At 41.9% G+C, this 27,862-nt stretch overlaps 1 protein-coding gene across 3 annotated transcripts in view; it reads right to left on the reverse strand.

Moving 5' to 3' along the window:
- Nucleotides 1-27,862, reverse strand: part of GXYLT2 (glucoside xylosyltransferase 2) — a 70,976-nt gene that overhangs the window by 4,743 nt on the left and 38,371 nt on the right. For 2 of the 3 annotated variants that reach the window (XR_008999234.1, XM_036878153.2), the window contains exons 4-6: nucleotides 13,853-14,104; nucleotides 12,615-12,738; nucleotides 4,027-4,199 (exon numbers count right to left, since the gene is read on the reverse strand). Coding sequence is in view for 2 of the 3 variants with exons in the window: in XM_036878153.2 (XP_036734048.1) it covers nucleotides 4,027-4,199; nucleotides 12,615-12,738; nucleotides 13,853-14,104 (549 nt within the window). In the remaining variant the exon portion in view is untranslated. Of the gene's footprint in view, nucleotides 1-3,935; nucleotides 4,200-12,614; nucleotides 12,739-13,852; nucleotides 14,105-27,862 lie in introns of all 3 variants that reach the window. The other variant, XM_057507319.1, reaches the window with a different exon arrangement.

Consider the following 27,862-nt stretch of genomic DNA (forward strand, 5'->3'; position numbering starts at 1 on the left):
AATTCTTCATATTTTTTTTCTTTGCTGCCATCTTATTGAAGAAACTTTAGAGTGTATCTGTGGTCATCTCATGAAGTCCAGAGTTGAGCGACTGCTAGTGAAATTTATCATCCATGAACTTTATTTTAATAATTCAGGTACCAAATATTGGTAGTTGTTTTTTTCCCACTTAATATCGGTGCCCTCTTTGCGTTTTGTTTAATTCCCTTGTATTCTCATGGAATGAGTCTATGAGCAGTATAGTAATCTTTCAGACCACCTAGTTATGAGCATGTGTCAAAGTTTTATTATAATCTTGTTGAAAGGGAGAAGGTCTCTATTAGGTCAAAGATTCATTGCTGGTAAGGATATTCTATACAAAACGAGTAGAGGGGGGAAAAAGGGGAAAAAAAGAATGGTAAATGGTCAGTCTACTCTTGCCTGACAGCAAAGTGGATAAGTGTCTGTTTTCCTAGAACAAGTCTTAATCCCTTTAAAAGTTCATCAGAAATATTGCTTAACCATGTTTATCCAAAATGCAGGCTTCTTCCCAGAAGAAGAGTATGCATTACGTAATACAAGAAGGTTCTGTCCAAGACCATGCTTGGGACACATTTTTTTGTAAAGCACAATGTAGATCATGGTATCCACTGTCACCACGTATCCCCAGTGATAGGAACAGAATAGGTCAAAACCGTGCAGTCCTCCTGACGCTCGCTCTCCCCCACATCCTTGATCCAATCCATCAAGTGCCGTCAAGTCTGTCCCCACAACACATCCTGAGTGTGGCCACTTCTTCCCATCTTTCTGCTACCACCCAGCTGAGTGCCAGCCCCATCTTGCACCTGGTAGGTGACAATAAGTCTCATCAACAGCCTTTGTGTTTTACATGCCTGCCTTGCACCGAGTTACCAAGGTGATATTTTTAAAGCGTAAATCAGAGCATTTCATTTTCCTGCAGGGACTTCCCACAGCAAGCAAATAAGATTCCCGCTCTGGCCACCGTGGCTTCTACCCTGTCCTAGGGGCAAACCAAACTCATTCCTGCCTCAACGACTTTCCTGAGGTGAGTCCTCCCACTTAGCAGGTCTCCCCAGGCACCCCCACAGCCCTCACCTCCATCCATCACGTCCCAGGCTTTCGGAGGCCTACCCCAGGACCCACCCTCATAAATGCCATTCTCTCCCTGTGACTCTCAGCCATCGCCCTGCTCTGGTCCCCTTTTAACATCTTTCACTATCTGACAGGATTTTTCTTTCTTTCTCTGTTTACGTATCATCTGGCTTCCCCACCCAGCGTATGTGCTTCATGAGGACCGAGCTTTGTCAGTCTTGTTAACTTCTGAGTTCCTTCAACTTTGAATTGTTCCTGCATTAAACAGGCTCTTCATGGATAATGGTGAGAGAATTATGGACAGAATGTCTGCCTGACAGGTGGCTTTCTCCGGGTTGTCATGGAAGGAGACAAACACATACACAGGTGTGTTTGCCCGAGAGAGAAGGAGGGAGAGGTGGAGAGGGAATGGATGGGGAAAGGGAGAACATTTTCAGAGAGAGATGAACGGAGAAAGAAAAATATATTGTGAGAGAGAAAATATATGTAGACAGAGAGCAAGTTAAGAAAATGCGGGCAAGTGAGGAAAGACACGGGTGTGAAACTGTTACCATCAAAACAACTTCTACTAATTATTGAGTACAACCATATGTCAGGCGCTGGACTAAAAGTTTAACAATCATCGTTTTGTTGAATTCTCACAACACTTTTATGAGGTAGGTATTATTATTATCTTCAGTTTAAGATGAGTAAATGTAGGCCCAGTAAGGCAAGACAACAGAGTTAATGACTAACTACCAGAAAGGGACACAGCTAGCACCTGAACCCAGGTCTGCTGATCCCCACAGGCAAGCCGTGACTCCCGCACCGTGGGCCAGGGCTGTGGAAGGTGGGATGGAGTCTGTCCCCACTTACTCATGTGTCAGGATGGGGTTAGTGCCAGCGCTGATGGAAACATTTGAACAAAAATTGTCTTTTTAGGCCCAACTGAGGAACATCATTAAGTGTATTAGGCAGGATCGTTATGAAACAGTTACTTGGCCTTCCTTCTGATCCCCCAGAAAGAAACAGAATGCATTGTAATTCAAGAATCGGCAGTTGGTCAATTCCAAACCAGGGCTGACGATCACAAAAGAAGCCCAAGAGTGGCCCTTAGGTACATATACCTGCCCAGGTTTATTTAACTTACATTTGTACTCCTTGAATGCGTTTGCCTCTGCAAGTCAGTGTTTGAATATCAAAATGTGAAGGTATCACTAAGTACAGAACAAATTTTCCATGTAATTAAACCACTTAGCCTTTGAATACCAACAGCGGGCAATGCAGAAGAAAGAGATGTTAACTTACACGGCTGCTAAACTCTTTTCCTGAACAGAAGACAATTTCAGAAATTCCAGTGTTGGAATTCTCTGGAACTCTCCTCAGCAAAAGGCTCATTATCATATGCACGAACAGGAATTACTATGTCACACTACCTCCCTCACTCCCACCAAAGCCCATTCATGAGACTGTAAGGTTTTTAGTCTTAAAAGAAAACCTCTAACAAAGTCTACATACTTTATGTCTGGGTCAGCATTGTTTTCTGTAAAAAGCTAGAAGTAAATATTTTAGACTTTGTGGGCAATACAGTCTGTCACAACGACTCTTTCATTGTGGCTTGAAAGCAACCACACACACTGCATATGAATGGGTGTCTCTGTGTCTCCGTAAGATTTTATGTATGAATGCTAAAATCTGAATTTCATGTAACTTTCTCATGTCACAAAATATTCCTCTTCTTTTCATTTTTTTCCAAATACTTAAAAAACCATTCTTAGTCCACGAGTCTTCCAGAAACAAGCCGCAAGCCAGATTGGGTCCAAGTTTGCCCACCCCTGCTCTGTGTCTTGGAATTACCATTTCAAAAGGGAAATCCCTAAAAGTGATGGTTTCTAACTTTCACCCAGCATCTCCAAGGTAAAAGGCAGTGTGCAATGCAGTGTTTCCTGAAGTATGGGGTGCAGCGTACGAGCAAGCACTACTTGACATGATTTTAGGTGGTGGACCACAAAGTAAGGGCCTTTCACCTTCCCATTTAATAGCTACAAGGCAGTTCACAACTGTCTTCAGCTTCTTAAAACTTGCTCATCAGTCTCCTCAGAGTAGTGAGAAAGGCCTGAGTCCATGAGGCCAGAATCCTATGTGCATGTTTCAGACTCAAGCCTAGGCAGCCGCCAGGCTCCTGGCAGGCCTCTCCGGAGCAGCTGCCCCCTCGCACACCAGGGAGCTGTAGCAAGGCCTTGAGCTCCGCCCTTTAAGCCTACCTGCATTCCCTTCCCAGGCGCCTCCGGGGGGAGAGAGAGATCCCTCTGCACTCCTCTCTTCTCCCTCCTGCCCCTTCTCCTGGCCTAGATGCAGGAGCCTCGAGATGATTCCTGCCTCTGTGCTGCATCCCCTTGACCCTCACCTAGCACCCTTTGGGGGGTAAAAATGCACATGGGGGGAGCTGGTGCCTCTTTTTGCCTCTTGCTTATGCTGTTGCTGTACATAAATAAAGACTTGGTTGTTACTTTGGGTTTGATTCCTGGCCCCACTTGACTACTTCCCCATCTGATTGTTTGACAGGGTGGAGCTGGCAACTGGACAGGACACCAAACTTGAGCTGAATGGTATCGTGTTGTTCTTGTATTATCTTTACCCCAGCACTCTACCCTCTATGAAGGCAGATGGCCCAGGGTTTCTCATTCTGATATGGAATTCCTCCTTAGGGGAATTTATTTAAGGACAAAAAAAAATTGAGTGACTTACTTGGGAGTATTAAGTAAAGAGTGGATAAGGTAGAGTATTGGAGGGCAAGTGGGTTTGGTGAAATAGAGTGACTGAGTTTGGGGGAAACTCTGTAACTCAGTGCTTCTGGGACTTACTCAGACTTCAAAGGGACAGGCGACCAAAGCGCCTGAACTGCTTCATGCGGATAAGCCTGTGTCTGCTGGATGGTGGCAAGGACACACTTACGTCACGTATTGCTTCATAGAGTGCTTTGAAAACCGGCTGCTTATTGTCATGGTAGACGCCTCGGTTCCCGTGCAGAACAGACACACCTTCACGCTCAGCTTCTCTGCAGTTGCTTCCGTACATGCAGTGGTCGGGACGGTAGTTCCACTGGCAGGGGAACACGTACAGACGCTCTAGCAGTGACAGGAGAAAGACATGTCCACAGTCAGAGTCAGCTCTTGTCTGTACCGCTGATGATCAAACCAGGTCTCCATTAACTGCACACCACACAGGATTACAATGCATGTGAGTGCCATTGTGGCTCATGGCCCCGATTTCACCACATTTGTCAGTATTCTGAGATCAGGAAGTGAACGGGCACACATGAATGATGTTATAGGTTCCACCCCAAAAAAGGGAGGGCATATAGCATCATGGACAAGAAGGCAACCAAGGACAGCAAACAGCGTGGGTCTGAATCCCAGCTCTCTCACTCAAAATCATTACACCCTAGGTCCCGTGACTCAGCCACTCTGGGCTTCACTGCCCTCATCTGGAAGACGGGACTTAGAGGACCTCCTTTTTATTTTGATGATTAAGTTTTAAAAACACATGTAAAATGCTTCGCAGAATGCCAGAGCACAATGGTGGCAGTCAAGAGTATTAGCAGTTACAATCAGCTCCTTGGGAAGGTTTTGCAAAATGGACAGACTTGAAAAATAGGAGTCAGGATTGAAGCAAAGATTCCTCTTTGGATTCAAAACCAACCAACCAACAAAATCAAAACGAAAGAAAAAACAAACAAACACAAAACTACAATGGCAAAAGGGAAAAACCCAAGGGAAAAAATAAAGCAAAGAGAAAAGACCCTGTTTCAAGGAGACCATATACACTAGGGAGCATGTGCAGTACTTGTGTGTATTTGTATCTCTAGTCCAGTGGTTCCCAGCTGGCTGATGTTACCCCCTCCCCACGGGGCCATCTGGCTATGTTTGGAGGGAGACCTTGGTTGTCACATATGGGGGAGGCTGCTACTGGCATCTAGTGGGTAGACAGACACCAGGAATATTCCAAACATCCTACAGTGGACAGGATGGCCCCATAGTACTTGTGCCGAAGTCCAGAAACTCTGCTCTCATCCTGTTGAACTCAGAAAATTAGCTTTCGGTGACTAGGGTTACAGATTTAGCGGTAAGTCCATGACCCCCCCTCCTTCCCTGAGCTTTCTGGCACCTTAGCTTGATGCCTTTAAGTGCCTGAGTTTGAGGAGTGTCCATCAAAGGTCTTTGTGAATATGCCGTGATCAGGCCAAGGGCCCTGCGGGAGGGCACAGCAAGATGTGAGAGCAAATCTGTTACCCTGGTTGGAAAAGCGCCTTAAAGCTGTGCTTGTTGGTTTGGTTGATGGCAGCCCTTTTCATGGAAAGGATCAGGGCTTAGCGATTAACTCACAGAAAGCTTCAAGATGGAAGGCAAAGTATAAGTAGGTCACAAAGAATAAACAGATTAGCATGCATCCCCTCTGACCGACTGTGTTTACCATTTCTTCCACTCAGTCATTACAGGCCACAGTGACATCCAGGAACCTTCTAATCCCTAACCATTCACAACACGAGAAGATCTTTCTTTTCTCAGGAGGACTCCATCCCACCCTGATGTTTCTCTTATTTGCGTTCACCTCCACACTTGCATGTACCTAATCCATAGCTTTGGAGATACATAATATATACATACTCCATAGGAGAGCATAGTGCTCTAGGTTTGAATCCCAACTGCTGTATTAGCTATGGGACTTTCTGCACGTAAGTGCAGAGGGTGGATGTGAATATTATACAAGTGAAAATATCTGAAAGTCCTTTTGTGCTTTTGAATTGTGTCTGATTCCAGATCAGTTTCTGCCTTTTGTCACCCCATGGGTCACACAGCTCATTTATGACACCTGCATGAGTATTTGTATTTGCAGTCCTGGCTTAAAGACCTGCTACTGTTCTCTGCTGAATGAATTAGCCAAGAACCCATCTCTGGGATTATAAATACACTGAGTGAATCAACAACTGTTCATTACCTAGGTTTGAATTCCAGCTTTACTACATGTGAGCTGAGGCCTAATAGCAGAGTGCTAAAGAGAGCAAGCTCCGTAGTCAACCTGTTGGGTCTGAAGGAACGTTGCCACTAGCTGCATGGATTCAAGAAAATTACATAATTTTTCTGGGCCTCAGTTTTATCATCTGTAAAGTAGGGGAGAATTGTACATATCACTTGTCCAAGAGGATTTTGGGGAGTATCAAATGAGTTCATATACATAAGTACTTGGTTCATAAATATAAGTAACTGACAGGTAGAAAGCACACAATGAATGTAAGCAGTACGAATTATTCTTATTGTTATGATTATAATAAGAACTAGTCATTAAGGTTGCTGGAAGAATAAAACGTGATCACATAAAATTAAACAGGCCCAATAGAGGTCTTGATGTACTACACATGGGTGATAAATGTTTTACTCCAACTGCTTCAAGACACGCTGGTGGCCAGTCATTCTTTTTTTCTTTTTTTTTTTTTGTCCCAGTCATTCTTCACCTTTCACGGATCATAGATCTCTCTGAGAATCTCACGAAAGCTTCAGAATCCATCTTTGGAAAAATAAAACTGGGTAGATATAAGAATATTTGCCTGCAAGTTTAGGGATTTACAGATCTCCAAAAGACCAGCCAAGAACCCCAGCTGTTGAAACTTGAATATGAAATTGGATTCCTGACAAAATCAGTGCACATCTTTACACTCTCCTTCAGAGTGGCCAGAGGAAGAAATGTAAAACACATTGGGCATGTAACGGAGCAAGTATCTGTTCACCACCATGCAAGGCACTGGGGTCACCGGATGATAAGGCACTGTTCCTGTCCTCGGTGAACCAATACTCCTGTACAGGAGATGGTGTAAAGGGCAGTCAAAATGAATAAGTTTTATCAGTGTTCATAGAAAGGAGGGCATTTCAATGAAGTGCCACTCAAGCTCAGCCTTAGACGGTAAGGATGGGATTTTGACAGTCAGAAAGAGAGGCCTCGAAGAGCATTCGTGGAGGAGAAAAAGGCCTGATGATGGGGAAGAGTTTGGAAATCAGAGCGTGTTTTAGAAAAGATAAGCCGTGTGATTTTGCTGGGGCAAATTCAGTCTCTTCAAAGGGTGAGAGAAGGGTAGCAAAACTGTCATATAAATAGACTGCTCTGACCTAAAATATTCAAGACACACAAATCTGTATTAGCTTGCAAGTAATCCAACTTTGATTCTAGCCTGGGAAGCCAAAAAAAGGGAAAAAGAAAGAAAAATTTCTTCCATTTGGAAAGAGACAGGTAGCTCATAAGATCAGAGGTAAAGCTGAACTGGGGCAGGAAGCAGGGCAGCTCTTGGAATCCAGGGGGTGGAGACTAATTAATGGCAGCTTTTCAACACTACTGCCAGGATGAACCAGGCTTGGCTACTTTCTGCTCTTGGATTCCCTGACTCAGGTTCCCAGGACACAGTGTGACTGGTTTTGCAGAAGTTGGGGCATTGCAATAAGGGAAGAATCAATCGCCTGAGAAAGCTGGGGTGCCCCTACCAAAAGAATTGGGAAATCAGGTGTGAGCAGCTTCAAATAGCACATGTGTCTTCCCAGATCCATTTTGTATGGTTATCCATTTGGGTAACGGGAGAAGGAGCAGGAGAGGGGCTAAACAAACATCATGGGGTGGGCTGAACACGGCCAATCTTTGCAGATCAGGTGATGAACAGGAACAGTGGATGAATGGTGGTTATTTGGCACATGATCAATGGATCTATTTTAAGCAAGATTATCAGAGCTGTCAAAATCTGAAGTTTAAAAATGACAGCCTGGTGAAATGTTCAGGCTATTTTTCTGCTTTTGAGGAAATAATACAGTGAGTGGTCTTAAAATTCCAAATCTCCAAAGCCTCAAACCACTGCAATTTATTGTAGAATGTTTTTTCAACCCAACCTCTCTTCAGACCTGGGTAGTTGCTGTTTTTCTGCATTTTACATAGATAAAGAAGCTCATTAACTGACTATCTATGTGTCTGAAATCTCTCAGTGATCCCTTCAGGAGTCTACATTTATTTCCAGACCCTCCTAACTATTTGTAAAGTACTGTATGAAATGATTGCTTCTTGCATTCCTGATTATTTTATACTGTTGGGGATCTCTAAGATTATGCCTGATCATTTTAACTTCATGATGCAACAGGCTTGCTACTTGCTTGCAATAATGTGTCAACAGAATGGAAGCTGTTTGATTGCATTATCAATAGTCTCTGTTTGTTTGTTTTTTAATGTCTTATTCTGGAAATGAGTTTTCCCAGCATCCTCTTCTTCCTCTTTTCATAATGCACCTTGTTCCAGAAAAAGGCAATTAATTCTTCTAAGAAGACTTCCCTGATCACACAGTCTAAAGAAGCTGTCCTCTCCTTCAAGCCTTGATCATCTTTCTTAACCCTTCATGTTCCTTCATAGCATTCATCACAATCCGTGATTTTGAATGACTAGGTGCTATGCTTTGGAAGTCTACCTCTTCCAAATAAACAGCAGGTTTCATGAAAATAGGAACTTTGTCTATTCTGTCTGTGGCTGGCATATATTAGGTGCACTGAAATATCTGCTGAATGAACACGTGAATGAAACCTTACGGCTTATTCCACCACATGTATCTTTCTGCTTTCTCCTTTCTCTCCCTACTTTGCTTGCTGTGGTCTTCCTCTTCCACTTCATTCTCTGAATTCCATTCATTCAACCAATCAACACCTCTGAAGACCAACTCCATTTAAGGCAGTAAAGCCTTGTGCTGTGACACAACCCCTTCTCCAAAGGATACCACAGTCTTCATTCTTATGCCTTATGTCTGAGCTCATGAACTTCCCAGATTCCCAAAACAGTGATTTGTTAGCAGTTTCCCAGAACAGTGCTAATATCAAATAATTGGGTCCATCAACCCCACTCACACTCATGACTGCCAGCTGCTGGGTGCTTTGGGTGGGCTGAGTATACAGGGTTGCACACGCAAGCGCAGAGCTCCAGGGGGCCCGGCAGGATGACAGCAAGGCCCTGACCGGGCCACTGAAGAGGCTTGTCCCATGTAACTGTGTGTCCTGCTCCCTGGGGCCCCATCAAGCCCCTCTCAAGCCCCTAGTATCATGCCATATGTATAGTCTGCAGGCAATCTATGCATATGCCATGGGCATTCAGCTCTTTTCTCTCCCTGTGGATGGAATCCTACTGTTTCTATTCCTGCTCGATGCCCTGACTTGTCATCTATACTTGGCTGGTTTCATTTCCTTTCTTCAGGGGCAATTTCTATAAAAGTGGGCTGTGGGCAAGGAAGGAAATGACATGACTTGTTCCTCTGGCCCCTGAAGATTGCATCAAGGTTATTCTCCCTCTCCAAAGAGAACTGATTTATAGCTGGGCTTCATAGGCTGGGCCAGACCAATTGCATACACTCTCTCTCTTTCTCTCTTTTTTGCAATAAATTGAATTAGGAAACATATGGGCCTGTTACCAAACATGCATCATCATTGGCTAGGGGCTTGTAAGGCTGTGTTGACTCAGGGGTAGGCCATGTGCATACAGAGAAAGCTGAGAGTGGAATCAGATAGGCATGGAGAAAAGCAAAGATGACAGAGATCACGGGGCCCTGAGGGATGCAGAAATCAGCTTTGGCCCTCAGCAGCTTTCCAGAGCTAGTTCTCATGAGGCCTGGTGTGATCTGACACATGTTCATGGGACCACCCTCTGGTTCTTTACTTAGTTGGCCTGAGTGAGATTTTATTCCCTAAAAACCTTAAACACATTGATCAAAGCACTTCTTTCTCCATAGGGATCTCTTATGACCCTTGTCATATTCACCCTTTCTATAGAACTCTGCTCTTGACTCCAACTCACCTGTAAAGATATGAGTTCAGGCTTCCACCCCTTGAAGAAGCTATGCTGGCTCATCTGCCAGGAAATGTCCTGAGTGCTGAGCTACCTGTGGGCTTTAGCTGTCTCCTCTTGAGTCAGTCTGTTACCCCGCACTGCAATTACACACCCACATGCCTTTACTATTTCATCAGAGCATGAGTTTAAAAACATTTGTATCCTAATGACTTTCAAACACATTTTTAAAAGCGGCGTTACTGGATACAGGAGGCTCTCATAACAACATTCCAGGCATGTGCTCAGGTCTTATGTGCATTGCTTCACCAGTGGCAACGCCAAGACCCGTCACAAGAAGCATGTTATCTCCTGTGTAGGGGGCCAGTCTTCCTCTCCTTTCCAGAGACAGAGGTGACCAATCTTTTTTTCAAAAATAGTTTTCTGGTTTACAGAAAATGCTCACAGTCACTATGAACAAAGTAAAAACTTTCAGTGTGACAGACAGCACTGGATTTCAGTTCAAAGATCTTACATTTAATCAAGTATCTGGATAATGTATGAAAAAGGAATATCAAACGTATGCCACACAAAGAACAATCAAGGGGCTTCCCTATGTAGATCATCAAAAGCTAGAAAACTTGGTTATTCACTTGGTACTGCTCAGAACCAGGATTTAGGACAACTTCGTCATTATTTTAGGGTATTCTTATACTCAATGGATCTGAGATGGGGGGTGCAGAGGCCATTAAATTCAGCTGGTTTCAGCACCAGTTGAAGACAAGAGGCTCACGTCTAATTGCAAAGCTGCTTATGACTGCCTCTGAGTATTATTTACTCACCGTTCATGTCCTCAAATAATCTGCAACAGGCTGAGAGGATTTCTGGGGAGGCAAATGTGTGAATCTTTTGAATTTCTCAGTTTGAGAATATGGACAGATAGAGGCTATGGGAGCTCGTACTAGCCACACAACAGAGAGGAAAATGCTATATTTAAAGGATAGAAATAATGCAGTGGCGAGATACACATTTTGGGGTGTCTGCCCGGTCTCTAGGGTATCCCCCAAGAGCTTCCCCACTTGTCCAAATACATAGGGCTGGAGGTGCAGCTGCCTGGATTTGCTCCCTGCTCAGGTGCTCGTTAGCAGTGCTACAAAGTCTTTAATTCTCTGTCCTGTGGTATCTATGTCTATAAAATGGGGATTATATTCTCAGTTGTTGTGGGGATTAAATAAGATTATATTTAGAACAGCTCCTGGCACTTAGTAAAGAAGAGAGGTCCGCCCTTTTTGCTAGCTCCACACTCTGGTCTAGCTGACAGATGCAGGAACCATTTGATTCTTCCCCTGGGAGTCTGGAATTGGGGTGGAGCTAGTCTTTTCGTGTGGCTGGACCTAGTGGATGAAGCCTCAATACTTTGCTTCGAGACCTGAGGAGCAGAGAAACAGAGTCTACAAAGGGAAAAATAAACAGCCTCAGTGGGAGAAAGCAAGTCCAGCCTGGGGTCCTTGTCATTTTCCCTGTCCTGCTTCAGGTCCTGGGCTGAGCCTGGTGGCCTTCCTGTCCTTGTGTCTACAGGATACCTGTTTGCTTATAAAAGCATATTCTTTGTGCTTGGACTAACCCCGGGACTCTTCTGTTTTCAGCCAAGTGTCCTAACCTATACATCTACATCTAGAAAAAAGAAGAAATCTGCTTAAGAATCAAAAAGAGGCAGACAGACTTTAAATTTCCTGTTACTATCGGAACAAAACAGATTAAAACACGCCACAAGTGAACAGCCAAGATAGTCCCTTCACTTGATGAATGAGTCCTGGGAATTTCTCCCAGAAACTCTGCCTGAACCTTTTTTTTTCCCCCAGGATTTTCTTTTGGATGCAAAGACATGAGATTAGGTTTTATTACAGAGTTTTGGGGGAGAAAAAGGGTACATAGTAGGTGCTTCCAGGTTAACATGCAATCACAGGTGGAAGTCTTTACAAAGAGGAGTCTCTACTTCACAGCTTTTTAGAGACAAAGGAAAGGCCTCAGTCAGTTGGCATGAGGACTGCTTTTTCCCCAACATCTCTCTTGGGAAGAAGACATGGTTTTGATTCAGATGACATGAATAAGGTTTTGCAAAGAAGAAGGAAAAGAAGGACTTTTCAGTTGTTTTAGATGTCGATATAAAAATACAGACCAGAAAGCTTCACCTCCCTTCTTCCCTCAACACTATCAAATCACTAGCTTAATATAAGAAGAATCTCCTTTGCCCCAGATGAACATAAAAAGGGACTTGGGAGTCACAGTCCTTATTCTAGGCTCTAACCTGAACAAGTCACTTCACTGCAAGGACCCCAAGAATCAGTTCCCTCAATCTAGCAACTGTCAGGTCTGGAGGGCCTCATGCCTGGATTATAATGTTTTCATTTAGTTCTGTGCCTCCCATTAGTTTGATTGTACTTCTTAGAAGAATGTCATCTAAAATTGCAACATCTAAAAGATTTTGTTGAAAACTGGAGTCCAGTGTTGGAGGTTTCAACACTTGGCCTTTTGTGTCCGCAGCGTGAGGCCCCGCCTCCGTGAGATGCCTGGGGGGCGGAGGAAAGGGCCCACTTTACAGGGACACAGACACCATTCAGTGTGGTCAGTAGCAGACCAGGCCGGAATGTGCTCTGTGGGGTGAGGTGGGTGTACTACTACACGAACGGCATTCTCCAAAGAGAACCTACCTGGATTGAAATAAAAAATGATATTTAATAAATCCTGGTCTCCCCAGGTGATGGCATCCTTGTACTTCTGGTACAGAGGGTACAACATGTTCTCCCAAGCCAAGCCGGTTGGAATCATGCTGTTCTGGAAAAGAGAACACCATCAGAGCAGCTGAGGCAAAGCAAATACATCTGGTCCACTGCAAAGCAATGTAGAGAACTGGCTCTCCCAAAACCCCCAGGAAGGAAGCAAAGAGTGGGGGGTCCTGCTGGACTCAAGGCAGAGGACGAAACAGACTAGAGCTGTAAATTGTTGAGGTTAGCCCCATGTGCCCACGGATGCCAGATGGACCAGGAACAGGTAGAGGGGGCTATGGTTTCCACTCAGAAATCCATACCTAGAATTGAACCTCTCTCTACTTTATGCTCCATTATTGCCTCTGAAGTGAAGGAACAAAATACAGATAGCAGAATTAAGGTATCTTAAGGAAAAACACTTTCTCCTTGTTTTAAAATACTTATTTTAAAGTAAAAGCAACCTGTTCACAGACTAAATATTCTAACAGCACACAAAGGTATAAAATAAAAAAGTAGAAATACTCTCTATCTTCCTACCATTCCCATCCCCCCTTCACCCAGAGGTAGCCACAGTTAACAATTAATGGTCTCTTAGGTATTCTTCTGGGAATTTCTAAGGCACACAAAGGATCACTCACACTCTTGTGCCTTATGGTATCGTGCTTTGCTACATTTTAAGTTTTTCACTAATATTTTTAAGATATCTTGTGTGTCTCACTTACAGACTGACTTAATTCTTCTTAATAGGAGAATCCTTTTTTCTTTTTTGACTGCTTCTCTACTGACGTTCATTTACATTCTTTCCAGTTCTTTATTAGGATAAAAGATGAGGCCATGAACAGCCTTGTACAAATATCTCTGTGTACTTATGTAAATATATCCCTCGGGTAATTCCAAGAAATTTTCCATGGTTTTTGAAGTCTTGGATACACACAGAGTTCAAACATTATGGAAATGAGCAATGTAACATAATATTCTTGAATGGTAACTCTACTGAAGCTTTAAATTCCATTACCACCTGGGCTTTTCCTGAACAAACAAATATTTCATAACTTCCCAAATACATTTCTCTTTCCTGGTTCCTCTACTTCCAAAATCACCACACTGACACTTCAGGAAGGTCACTGCTGAAAAGGCAAAGTCCCAGCTTTTTAACAAAGAAATATTAAGTACTTCCTTACCTTGAACTGGGCACTTCTTATACGAGTTAAATTCATTAACATGACTCCCGAATTAACTCCTGCAGAGCCGTAGAAAGGGTGCCTGGCAAAGCGGCTATACCAGCCAATCTTGGGGATTTCATGCTCAGGGGCCATGGCTGCAAGCTGGGTGGAATTAAATTGCCTCAGAAGCTTCCAGATGTCATCGACAGGTCTCAGAAAGAGAACGTCAGTGTCCACGTAGAGAAGTGAGTCCACATCCTTTAAAATGACCTTTGTGTGTATTTGGATGGAGGGAGAAAACAAAACGAGACCAAGTCAGAAACAAAGGAAGTGGCCTGATACAACAGTGCAGCCAATGTCACCATTTAATGTTAAATTCTAGAAAGGGTACCACTCTTAGCTTCCATTCCTCCCTTCTCCTTTGACTTGAGAGAGAAATATTAATCAAGGGGTAAAGACTCAAAGGAAGACAAATCTTGATCTAGACGGGTCCAGTCCCAGGACTCTGGACTCTATTTGTAAGGGATGAAGTGATGAAACATCAGCAAATGAACTGAGGCTCTTTCTCCTACTTCCATCTGCAATAAAGCCATCTGTCTTTCTCACTTGGTTTTTTTTTTTCTTGGAACAGCTAGGTCTGGCATTAGACAACATGAAGTGGACAATCACTAGACCAGCTCATGCCAGACTTTGGGGTAAACACTCTGTCTCTGAATACATATCTTCTAGTGTTGATGGGTATGAGCCTCCATCTTTCTGATATGATATTTTCAGCTAAGATTTAGTCTTGGGAATAGGCAGAGCAAGTCATTGGCCAGCTTTGCTTGTGGACTAGGCTTTGGCAAACTTTTTCTTTAAAGGGTCAGATAGTAAATATTTTAGGCTTTGTTGCCACTATTCAACTCTGCTATTGTAGTGTGAAAGCAGCTGTTGACAATGTGTACATAATGAGCATGGCTGTGTCCCAATAAAACTTTATGAAGGAACACTAAAATGTGAATTTCATATAATTTCCAAATGTTACTAAATCTTCTGTCGATATGTTTCAACCCTTTGAAATGTAATAGACATTCTTGGCTCAAGGGCTGTGGTTTTTAAACCTCTGTTGCAGATCATTCAAGCCAGCCAACTTAAGTAAATGAGTTCTCCTGCGCTAACTGCTTCGCTTATCAGTTTTATCCTGGGGTTTGAGCCTTCAAAACCTCAGTTAGTAATAGTGATATTTGTATTGTTTTTCCATTGTTCCCCAAATTTAGGGGTAGCCTTAACCAAGAACGGATTTGAATCTTCCTGGATCCCTGGCCTAACATCATCCTAATCCCGTAACAACCGTTGCTATGGACTGGATGTCTGTGTCCTTCCAAAATTCGTATGTTACAGTCCTAACACCCACTGTGATGGTATTTGGAGATGGGGTCTGTAGGAGATAATAAGGGTTCAATTAAGTCATGAGATGGAATTAGTGCCCTTATATGAAGAGACACAGAGAACTTGCTTTCTCTCTCTCTACCATGTAAGGAAACAAGGAGACTGTCTGCAGTTCAGAAAGAGGGCCTTCATAGAACCCAAGCAGGCTGGCACCCTGACCTTGGACTTCCAGCGTCTAGAACTGGAAAGTAAATGTCTGTGGCTTAAGCCCCTCAGCCTATGGTATTTTGTTATGACAGCCTGAGCTAAGACAACAATCTATTGGGATCCCCAATATTTAAAATTGATGGACACAGGTGTTGTATGTTACAGGCATCATGGTGAGTCCAGTCTTGAATAATTTCAAAGCTATCATGATTAGTGACAGATTTATCTTTCTTCCCTCATCTGCTAGAGGAATAGATTTTACAAACCTGTAACACGAAATTAGAAATCTGATCATCTACAATTTCAATGAAGAAGATTGTCATGACATTCATCTTAAAAATGGAAGGTCCTAATTTCAGAATTAGGATGAATCCCTTAAATTCAATACACAAACTTAAAAAAACAATCCCCTACATTTTCTTTATTTTTTCCTCTTATGTTGCCATAGAAAGGTAAAAACTTTACCACAGATCAGCACTAGTCTGCTGACTTTTAAAATTTTTCATCACAACTCCAGAATACTATGGAGGTAAGGCAAACGCTACAATAGTATTAGTAAATGCATGGTAAGATACAAATTATGTATCACATGCAAATATAATTATGATGTTTTGCATGCCCAAGACCATTCCAAGGGCTCGATGTCCTGCTATCTTATTTTAGTGGGAAGAAAAACTGTGAAGATAAAGCATAGGAACATGTTCTGTCCAAGTTCATGTGTCAAATAACACTAATGATTGCTGGACTTTGGCTAATAACAATATAGCAAGATAAAGTCACTTTCTAGAATGCATTTAAGGGATCAAGGGACTATATGGTATATTCCAATAAAAAACTAATTTAGAATTATAGAATCAGAGAAGAAAAAAGCTATTTCAACCCATATAAAATAGTACACATTTCTCTTTATGGCTGATTATCTAATAAGGCCTGAATAACAGCCTATCATATTAACGTTTTAATCAATTAAGGGTTCTGCAGACATGTCCCCAAAAGATTCAAGCTCACTGACTTGATTACCCTTATTTTTTTCTTGGCCCTAAATTAGTGTTACTGTGAAAGTCATCATTACTTTCTCCAATAAAATAAAAGTGTTACCACCCCTCATTGAAGCAAGAAAGGAAAACATAAACAGTTGAGGAAGGTCTAGAAAAGGAACACCAAAAAGATGTGAAGGATGGAGGTATCCCATCATGATCAGGCAGCATCTTTCATCAGGAAAGAAAAAGGCAACAAAGGTATATCAGAACTTTATAAAATCAGAACAATATTAAATAGGATAAGTTTTTATTTAACCAATATCCTGTTATTTGACATGCAGATTGCTCCCCCTTTTTAGTATGATAAACAGCACTGCAAGGGGTGTCTTTTTAGAGGAATTTCTAAACACGAAATATGGCGTTTCTTTATGTTTTTAACTTAGTAAATATTGACTATGGTTAAAAAACAGAACTATATTAAATTATTGACAAATTTTTCTTCCTTGTCCTTTTGTCACTAGGTCTTCTTTCTTACTTTCTTTTTTCTTATTCAGGTATCACTGATAGACAATCTCATGAAGGCTTCACATGAGCAACACTGTGGTTACAATATCCATCCATATTATCAAGTCCCCCACACATGCCTGATTATAGTCACTGTCCATCAGCATAGTAAGATGCTATAGAGTCACTGCTTGTCTTCTCTGTGCTACACTGACTAGGTCCTCTTCTTAGGGGTAACGAGTATTACTGGATTTCTCTGCATTGTGTCAAAGATATTTTATGCATGTAAGAATAAATAATGATACATATACAATTTCCCCCTTTTATGCTCCAAATGACAGCATAGCATATGCACCACATCATCAGCTCACTTACCTTTTTTTAAACGAAATAATGTAGAACTTTACATACCAGCAACATAAAGGATTTATGTATTATTTTGTTTCATGCCTGTGCAGCACTGCATTATGTGACTCTACCATAATTTATCTAGCCACCTACTGTAGAACTACTACATTATCCTCAGGCTTTTGTCGTTATAAACAGTATCATGACAAAAAACCTCATTTTAATTCATTTCAAACATATGTGAGTTTATTTGTAGTCTAAACTCATTAAAATATCATTCCTTAGTCAAAGAACACATGCATTTGTAAATATGATAAATATTGCCAAACTACCTCCCCAGCAGTGGACCGATTTAGACTCCCACCAGCAAAAAGAGGGGGCCCTGCTCTGCCCTTCACCAGCGTAGTATATGATGAGACTTAAGGATTCGGGCCACCAAGGACGCATGCCAGAGGATCCTAGCCTAACAGTTCATTTTAGTTCATTATTTCCTTCCTTTTCAAACTTCTTTAAACTGCAGTTTTTAAACTAAATATGAATAAAATAGTAAGTATTCAGTAACAGTGTTGTCACTGTAAGAAGGCTCTGTTTTCCCCTTTAAAAAGGTCAAATGCAATTAGTTACTATTCCCATCAATGCTCACAACACTTCAAAACGTGTGTGTCGACCACGAAAAGCCTTTTTGATAGTCAGAGTCAAGCAGAGAAGAAATGAAATCTTTAAGCTTTCTGACATCATAATCCACTTATTACCTTGACTGAAAACGGGCAAATAAGGCCTTTTCATCTTTACCTGAAAAAACATAAAGCCAGGAAAAAATAACCCACGCTTCCTATATAACATGGTGTCTGTGGATGCTAATTGTACAGCAATTATTGCTGGGATTAATTTGAAGAGGATCACTTGCCCATGTGATAATGGGAAGAGGAATACTGACATACAGAGTGAAAGCATATAAAATCAGCCATCCTAATTCCCTTATGGAAATTAGTCAGCACTAGGAATGAACCCTTTGTTGTTGTTTTTTTAGAAAAGTCAGGGAGAAAAGGCGGCACACAATAGCTATTTGTACATGGTGCTGCTGGTTCTGACGGGTGTTCCTGTCCCTGCTCTAGTCGCCGCCCCGACCCAGGCAGCTGCCCTCAGTGAAACCTGCCGGCTGGTGGTGCTGAGGCCCAAAGGCTGGCCACAGGCAGCAAGCTTATTACCACCCACCGACCGTGACAGTACAACTTGGTGGTTGAAAGTCTGCGGCTTGAAATCAAACTGCACTGGGTCCCCCATACCTGCGGGGTATATATTCCAAGACACACAACACCCCTGTGGATGCCTGAAATCACAGGTACTACCAAACCCTGTATATACTGTTTTTTTCCTATACGTATATACCTACGATAAAGTTTAATTTATATAAATTAGGCACCGTACATACCTATGATAAAGTTTAATTTATACATTAGGCACCGTAAGAGATTAACAACAGTAATAATAACATAAAGATAACACTACCTTGTAATAAAAGTTACGTGAATCTGATTTCTCTATCTCAAAATATCTGGCTGTATTGTACTGTATTCAGCCTTCTTGTCACGTGAGACCATAAAATACCTACGTGATGAGATGAAGTGAGGTGAAGGATACAGGCACTGAGACGTAGTGGTAGGCTACTACTGACCTACTGATGATAGCCAGAAGGAGGGCCATCTGCTTCCAGACTGCGCTTGACTGCGGGTAACTGAATCCGTGGGAATCGATCCCATGGATGGGGGAGGGCACCATTCCTGTGATGAGATTCTGTTTCCATTGCTAACTGGGTGGTCTTGGGCAAGATGCTTAAGCCTTCTAAGCCTGTTTCCTCATCTTTTTAGCGGGACTGGTAACCCATTTCACAGACTGCTGAGATGATTAAATAGGATAATGAGTACGAAGAGCCTGGCAGACACATGGTGAGGACTCAGTCAATGCTATACGATAATATTACTATCCCCCTGTCATGAGGGCTACATTCGTTGACTCATAGCCCAGGTAACAAGCAGTAGCAAGAGATATGGTAGCAATAATGAAAGAATGAGGCATATTCTCTGTTTGCAGGGAGACTCAATGGGGAGACAGCCAAGAGGCAAAGCAAAGTGAGGTACGGGGGATGACAGGAGCAGCACAGGTGCACACAGCTGAGTCCCTGAACCAGTCTGCAGTGAAAGCAAGGAAGGCTTCCCAGAAGAAGTGACACCTCCACTGAGAGGTAAGTAAGTGAAGACCTCGGCAAAGAGTACTGAAGTTAAATGGAACATCATGTGAAAAGGCTCAGTGACCAAAAAAGAATATGGCCCATGGGAAGATGGCAAATTGCTTGGTGGGGCTGGGGTTTACAGCAGGAGAGTCAGGCATGGCAAGAGATTAGGCCGGCAAAGTGGGCAGGGCCCGAAAAGGACCTATGCTGACAAATTTAGACTTGATCCCCAGAGCAATGAGATGTCAAAAGACTTGACAGGGAAAGCCCGAGGTTGGATGCCTCCTCTCCCAGCCACGTCACCCACATCCAGTGCGCAGCAAATCCCACCCACTCTGCCTCCAAGTACCTGTGACTCTGCCCACTCCTCTCCCTCTCCCTGGCTCACCCTGAGTCCAAGGCACCATGACAGCTTCTCCACAATTCTGGGAAGGTCTGTTCACTGGCCTCCCTGTGTCCACACTTGCCCCCCTGTGGTCTAGTCCTCACAGAGCTGCCAGAGGGATTTTTAACCTCCAGGGTGATTTCTTCTTTGACCCATTGGTTATTTACAAGTGTGCTGTTTGATATCCAAATATTTGGGAATTTCCAGATTTTTAAAAAATCCATTTCTGATTTAATTCCCTTGGAGTTCAAGGAGCATACTCTGCATGATCTCAAATCAATCAAGACTTGTTCTATGGCCCAGCATATGGTCTATCTCGTTGAATGTTCCTGTACCTTTGAAGAGAATGTTTATTCTGCAGTTGTTGGTTGGCGCAGTCTATAAATTCTATAGCTGTCGATTAGGTCACGGGGTTTACAGTGCTTTTGAGGACTTCCATGTCCTGACTGTTTTTCTGTCCATTTGTTTATTTATAACCACAGGCACTCCATGGAGTTTAATCTCCAGATTCTAAAAAAAAGAGGGGCAGGAAGGGGCGATTGTGAAAAAACTCATTTACATCAACAAATATGATTTGGGGAACATCATTAATTTCACACTAATATAGTTAATTATCAAAAGAGGACTGTTGTGGATTTATCTATTTGTTTAAGTAGATTTCTGCTTTGTAGATGGGGAAGCTCTGTTATTAGGGTCCCACTCATGTTGAGGGTTACATAGTCCTGATGGAGGGTCCTTATATCACATCCTTGCATCACTGCACTTCATTCACACATGTACCACGGCCCGTGAAAGGCTCTGCAGGATGGACATGCTCTGTCCACCTCTCCAACCTCGCCTTCCATCACTGGTGTTCCTTCATCCCCCAGAACAACCTAAGTTTTTTTCTGGCTTCAGGGCCTTAAGTTTTCTTACTGCTCTGTTGCTGTCTAAGCCAGCAGAGGGTAGGGAGCAAAATGAACTTAGCAGGGAGCCAATGAGCTCCTATTTCCCTTGCTCCCAACAGCCAGGGTTTCCTCAGTCAGAGATGCTCTTAAGTCTTGGCATGAGTAGGAACTAACAGATAAGTCCCCTCTTTCAGGAAAACATAAAACTGAAACTACGAATTTCTCACTTAGCAAAGGAATCATCTTTTGAGATGGTCTGTCTTTACTCCCTAAGTTCACGACATCCGAGGTGAAACAACATCCTCAAACATGCTTCAAATCGATCTTTATGGACTGAGAAATGCTCGTGCAGCCCGTGATGCTTTAGTCATGCTCCTTCTGCTGCGCCATGCTGATGGCCACCAACTGCCACCCATACCTTTACAATGTGAATGATGGACATAGTGAGAGAGCAGGTGTTCTTAAACTTCATAGAAGAATCATCTAAGAAACTTGTTTAAAATGCAGATTCTCAGGCCCTGCCTTCAGATTCTGAATTCTGACGTCCATCAGGGGTTCCCAGAACCTGCACATATGTATGTGCATGTGTGTCTGTTTGTATGTATGTATGTATGTATGTGTTTTGAAATGTTTGAGATCATTTTAGACTGACAGAAGAGTTGCAAAAAGAGTCCAGATGTTAACTTCTTACATAACCACCAAACATTTATTAAAACAATGGAATTAACCTTGCTAAAACACTATCAACTGGCCTATAGAATTTACTCTGATTTCACCAGTTTTTCCCATCAATGCCCTTTTGCTGTTCCAAACTCCAATCAAGGATCTCCCGTTGTACTGAGCTATCATATCTTCTTGGTGTCTGCCAATCTGTGACAATTTCTCAATCTTCTCTTTTCTTTTTACGATCTTGACACCTTTGAAGAATACCGGTCAGTTATTCTGTAAAATGCCTTGAAGCAGGTGTCTGGTGTTTTCTCATGCTTAGGTTGAGTTTAGGCACTGTTGAGAAGAACACTGCAGAGGTAAGGTGCCCTGCTCAGCTATGACATCTGGGCATACTTGATGCTGAACTTTGGTCACTTGGCTAAGGTGCTGTCTGCCAGTGTTCTCCACGGTAAACCTATTATTTCCCCCTTTGTAATTACCAAATATTTCAGAGGAGGTACTTTGACACCACACAAATATCCTGTTTCTGGTTTAACTTTCACCCCTTAATTTTAGCACTCACTGGTAGATGGTACCTGGAGTAACTAGTACTGTGGTGTTCTAATGATAATTTGTTATTTCCCTCATTCTTTTTACATGTGTGAACTGGAATTCTTCTATAAGGAAGACTTGTCATTTCTCCCCACTCATTTATTTATGTTAGCATGGACTTAGGGCAAATTATTTTATTTGAGGGGTTATAAAATCAGTACAGTCATTATTTATTTTGGTGCTCAAGCTGTTCCAACTCTGGTTACTTGGAGCCCTTTCAGATTGGCTCCTATACTCTTTCAGTATATGACTCCCCTCCATTCACTGATTCATTCATTAACTCATCCATTTTTTTTTTTAGCACATCTTTCTAGCACCATAAAACACTTCTAGCCTCTCTCAGTGTATAGAGGTAGGAAATACACATATGTATACTAAACAGTGTATACACACATATCTATAATTATCTACCTACCTATTTAAAAGTATGATTTTAATAAGTGAGGTGGGATGTGGGGGAGTGGAGTGGCCAGGGTATTGCCCCAGCAATGGTATGCAGAAGGATAATATATGCAGCACCCTGGGAGGACAGGGGCAGACCAGCCTGGCTGGAGTGGGAAATCGTGATTTGGAATAACACTGAAATATTAACGACCTTGATCCGAATGCAAAGGCCCCTGAACACTAGACTGAGGGATCTGGACTTGAGCCTGTGAGGAAATAGGGACTCTGGGAAATTTCTGAGCTCAGAATTCACATGATGAGAATAGCATTCAAAAACCAAAAATCCAGGTGTGACATGCAGCAGGAAAGGGATACAAATGGCAGGGAGATGAGCAAACAGGTCAGCACAACCACTCTTTTCTCTATTATAATGACCACCTTTATTTTTTCTATTAATGTAAATACAGCCAATTCCAGAACCCCTGGTCAGAAAGAGGCCTGTACCCTCAATTGCTCCATAATTCTGGTGTGTCTGTATGTCCTGTTCAAGATAGCTTTTATGCATTATAAAAAGCTTTGATGTTCTTGTTTCCTCCTCTTTCTTATTGGTTTGCCATTTAAAAAATTGTCGGTTACTCAACACAGAAAGGCATGCTTGTGTGCTACAAAAATGCATGGGCAATTCAGGGGTCTCAGTGAGAAATTCAGGTTGCTCTTTTCCTGCCTATCTTTCCACACCACCACTCCAAGCCCCCATGACCCCCTCTCCTCTCACTAGAACTCACTAATGTTAACAGTTCATTGAAGTCACCCCAGACTGTTTCTACACATTTATCTATTTGTGTGGCCTTTGTATCACCGGGAATTCAGACCTCAACCCAGCTGTTCCCTCCTCAGAGATCCCCACTCCCCATCGCTCTTCAAACTCTTAAATGTCTCCCCATAATTCTTATTACTACCTGAAATTAACTCACAACTGACTTTTGAGGTCATTCTTCCCTGACTTGGATGTAAGCTTTATGAGAGCAGGAAATTTGGTTTTCTTGTTCACAATCATATTTCCAGGGCCACTCATATGGTTGGCACTCAGTAAATACTGTTGGGTGAATGGCTGTGTGTGTAAATGTGTGTGTGTGTATTTGTGTGTATGTATATACACACAAATACACACACACAAAAAAAAACCCCCACACATATACTTCCAGATTTTTAGAAATACCAATAGAATCATACTATACACATTTCCTAATTGTCTACTTGGAGGTATTTCCCTTTTGGATGTGCACAGAACAAAGGACTTTCTGTTCAGTGCTGTATATTCTCAAATATCCTCTTTGATAATGTTAAAATAGTTTAAGATTTTAAACTTAAATAATGGGAAGAATGAACACTCGGAAAGTTTCATTCCTGTCCAGTGCTTTTTTTCCTGTTTAAAAAGAATACACTGGGACTTCGTGGAAAAAATTAATATCCCTTATTGATTAACTAGTGATCCACCATCTTAACTGTTTTGAGATTCTAAGGTTGTTCACTAAATTACTAGCTTAAAATGCGGTGATACAGGATAAATTTTTTCGAAAGTGTATCTATTTTTATTTTTGCTTCTATTGTGCCCCCTTGTGGAATTATATATAACTTACATACTTATTTTTGTGACTTTTAAAAAAGAGCAGTGCCTACTAATGTGATGGCTACATACCTACATGCACAAGTTTCTTCAACAAAGACTTTTCTCTCCATGCAACAAGATTAATCTTTGGTCTCCATCCAAACAAGATTCAGATTGCCTCTGAGTTGGGCAAATCAATGATGGTTTTGTTTAGGATGGTTCTCCTAAAATTCTGGCTCCTCAAACTTGTATTTGGTCTTTGATTCCATCGTCTCAGCTGTGTGGCCAACTGTTGTATCCGCATGCAGGATGCTTTCCATAAGCCTTGCATTTCTGAAGGTGTCTGGTTTCTCTGGTGCATTCTGAGGTAACGGCTCTCTCAGATCTTCCATCTGCTTCCATAGCTGCTGGCTTGCTTCCTCCTGTTATCAGGTGTTGCAATCCCAGCCAGCGAGCACACACTATCTTTCCTTGTTGGCTGTAGACATCCTGTTAGCCATGGCAACTGTCATTCAAAACAGAGTCTAGTTTCTTAGATGGTGCCTCCCCGGAGAATGTGATCTCTCCTAGGGAGTTGCTGAAAACAGGTCCACTGGGTCGCAAGGAACTGTAGCTCTCCACTACAATTGGACTGGCTTTCAAAGAATGTGTTCCCTTTCCTTATATTTGAGAATCAAATCCAACCAACATTTACTGATTATATAATGGGATCAGAACACTTCTGTAAGTGTTACGTTTTCAAGTCCTCCTCAAGCTCCTTTGAAGTACTTGTTAAAGACCTTGTTATGAGTCCACTCACGCACGCATCCACCCTTCTATCCTCCCCGCCTTCCTTCTACCCATCCATCCACCTAAATTGTTTTACGCAGTGCGTTCTGCTAATATGTGCCATGCCCTGCTGGAGACACTGGAAGTAAAGATCTCTCCCCTAACAGGGCTTACATGCTAGCAAGAGAAGCCAAAAAACCAAACCAATAGGTAAATGATGTAGTTCTCTAACTCTAAAGACAGCAGGATAGGGAAACATAAAGCAAGGAGGGGAGCAATTTTAAATACTGTTGTATTTAAATATAAATTTTAAATACTCATGAAGTAGATGGATCTGAGCAAAGACATCTGTACTATTTTTAGACCCATTTAATGGGTGGTGAACAGGAGGTTCAGGGGAGTCTTCCAAAGGCAGTAATGTGTTCTATAATCACAGGAGAAAACACAGGCCTTTAGAAACTGGAAGAAATGGGGCAGAAGGGCTGTCCTAGAGAAGAAACTTCAGCCCAGGAAAATGAGTAAACTTCCCTAAACTTCAATTTCTTCATTTTTATAAAGGATACAAGTCAGTACATTTTTCAAAGAGTTGCGAAGAGTTGATGAAATCATAAACCTAAAGATCCTAGCATGTGTTAAGTGTAGCAGACGCTCTATGGTCTTTGACCACCCACCGTACATTCCTCTTCTTTCAATGGTATGTCCTGAAGACATATTTTATATTCCCATTTCAAAGATATATTCAAACTATCTTCACCTGTATCTTATAGTAAGAAATGCATTTACACCTTGATTCTAGTACGTGTTTACATAAATATATGAAACAGAAACAAAAAGTTCAAAAACAGTACCTGGCCTTAGTATACGCAATGTGAGTTCATTTTTCTAATCTATTCTGCTTTACTTAATTTTTTAAAAGCTGGTCAGAATCCACTAAGCTTATTTCAAGAGTTACTAGTGGGCAATTTCCCACAATTTGAGAAATAAAAAAGGTTGAGTTAACAAAGGCTTGGTAGATAATTAAATAAGATAGACAAACAGACAAATGCACAAATAAAAAATGTTTTCAATGTCTCCCACCACATTTCTTAGTTTCATAGCTAACAACCAATTTCAATTCTTTAAACTGATTGTTTGGATACGTACCTTCATGCTTCTAATTAACATACTAAAATTAAAATGTATTCGGATTCACAGCATTTCTGACACCAAATGTGTGGGCTTTTTTCCACACCAACAAACTCCCCAACAGTCTGGACGCCAACTGGGTGTCCTACACTTCAATTATGATACTGAGTACCTTCAGACCCCACAAGATAAGGGTCTAGTCCCCCAAAACTGCCCCCCATTTCAGATGCTAATCAGAAGGAGCAAGTCACCAGAGTACCCATACTTCTATTTGTTTGGGCTACAAATTGGGCTTTCCCATGGTTCCCTCCTCAAGTTCAGTGATTTGCTATAAAGCTCACAGGACTCATGGAAACACTTATTTCTACATGTTTATTATAAAGGATATAACAAAGGATACAGATGAAGAGGGACATAGGTACATAGACGTACACAGGGCGAGGTCCAAAAGGGTCCCAAGCTCAGGAGCTTCAGTCCCCATGAAGTTTGGGGTACAGTATCATCTCAGCACATCGATGTGTTCACCAGCCTGGAATCTCTCCAAATCCCATAGTGTACAGATTTTAATAGAGGCTTCGTCACATAGGCATGATAGATGACTAACTCAATCTCCCATCTCCTCTTCCCTTCCCAGAGGATGGATGGGGGAGTGGGGTGGAGAGTTTCAAGCTTCTAATCATGGCTTGGGGTTTCTAGTACACAGACCCCATCCAGGAGCCTACTAAGATTCACCTGAATTAAAGCAAAAGACACTCCTATCATCCAGGAAATTCCAAGGAATTTAGCATCTCTGTGTGAGATGCTCAAATCACCTACATTACTCAGGAAATTACAAGGTTTGTTAGGAGCTCTGTTTGAGGAACAGGGTTAAAGAGCAAACATTAGAACAAAAGAAGCTCCAGGAACCCTTATCACTCAGAAAACTACAATGGTTTTAGGAGATATGTGTCAGGACCCAGGGGCAGAAACCAAATATATATTTCTTATTATGTCATATATGCCTTATCTATTGACTTTTACCCTGGAACAAAAGAAGTTAGCTTTCTTCATGTAAATTCTAAACCCCACCACACTTCTCAAATACACCTTTCTCATCCCCCATCCAGTGATGTTAAAATATTGTTTAGATCAATATATGAAATTATCTTATGATGGCCATGTAAATACTCTTTCTAATTAAGCCATGGAGTGAACCATGATACTTTCCCTTTCTATACATTTTTATTTTCCCTGTAATTAATTCTTGTCTTTTTTGTTGTTCTGACTTTTGCTTAGTTTCTATAGTTTTCCACAGCTCCCTGATTTGCTCCAATCAGGATACTGTGCATGCATCTCCGTCCCCTCAGACTCCTTTTATGTCTCTTTTGGGTGGGATTCCCTACTTTTGGGATTCCACTGTCTTCCTCTTTCTTGATGTACCCTTTTATTTTGGTGGAGCATATACCCAGTAGCTCCCTGAGAGAAGACCCAGAAGAGGTAAATATTTCAAAACTGTGCACATCTGAAAATGTCTTGATTCTACCCATATGCTTGACTGGTAGTTTGGTTGGGTATGCAATTCTAGGTTGGATACCATGTTGTCTCTGAATTTTAAAGGCATTGCTCCAATAATTTAGCAATTCTAATATTGCTGTTGAGAAATCTGAAGCTTTTCTGATTTCTGATCCTTTGGATGTGAACCTCCCCTCTCCCCTTACCCTTAATTGCACCCAATATGATCTTTCTCTCTTTATTCTGAAAGTTCAAGTCCTTTCTTCCATTAGATCTAGTTTGCTGCTGAACCCCTCTTTTGATTTTTTCAGTCCAGTATTGTATTCTTCGGCTCTTTGATTTCTGTTTGGTGCTCTCTTATGTCTTTTCTACCTCTTTGTTGAAATTATTACTTTGTCCATGCATTGTTCTCCTGACCTTGGTGGGCATTTTATGACTGTTACTTTGGACTCATTATTAGGTGAATCACTTATCTCTATTTC

Source organism: Manis pentadactyla, chromosome 1, assembly GCF_030020395.1.
Source record: "Manis pentadactyla isolate mManPen7 chromosome 1, mManPen7.hap1, whole genome shotgun sequence".
Lineage (NCBI taxonomy): Eukaryota > Metazoa > Chordata > Mammalia > Pholidota > Manidae > Manis > Manis pentadactyla.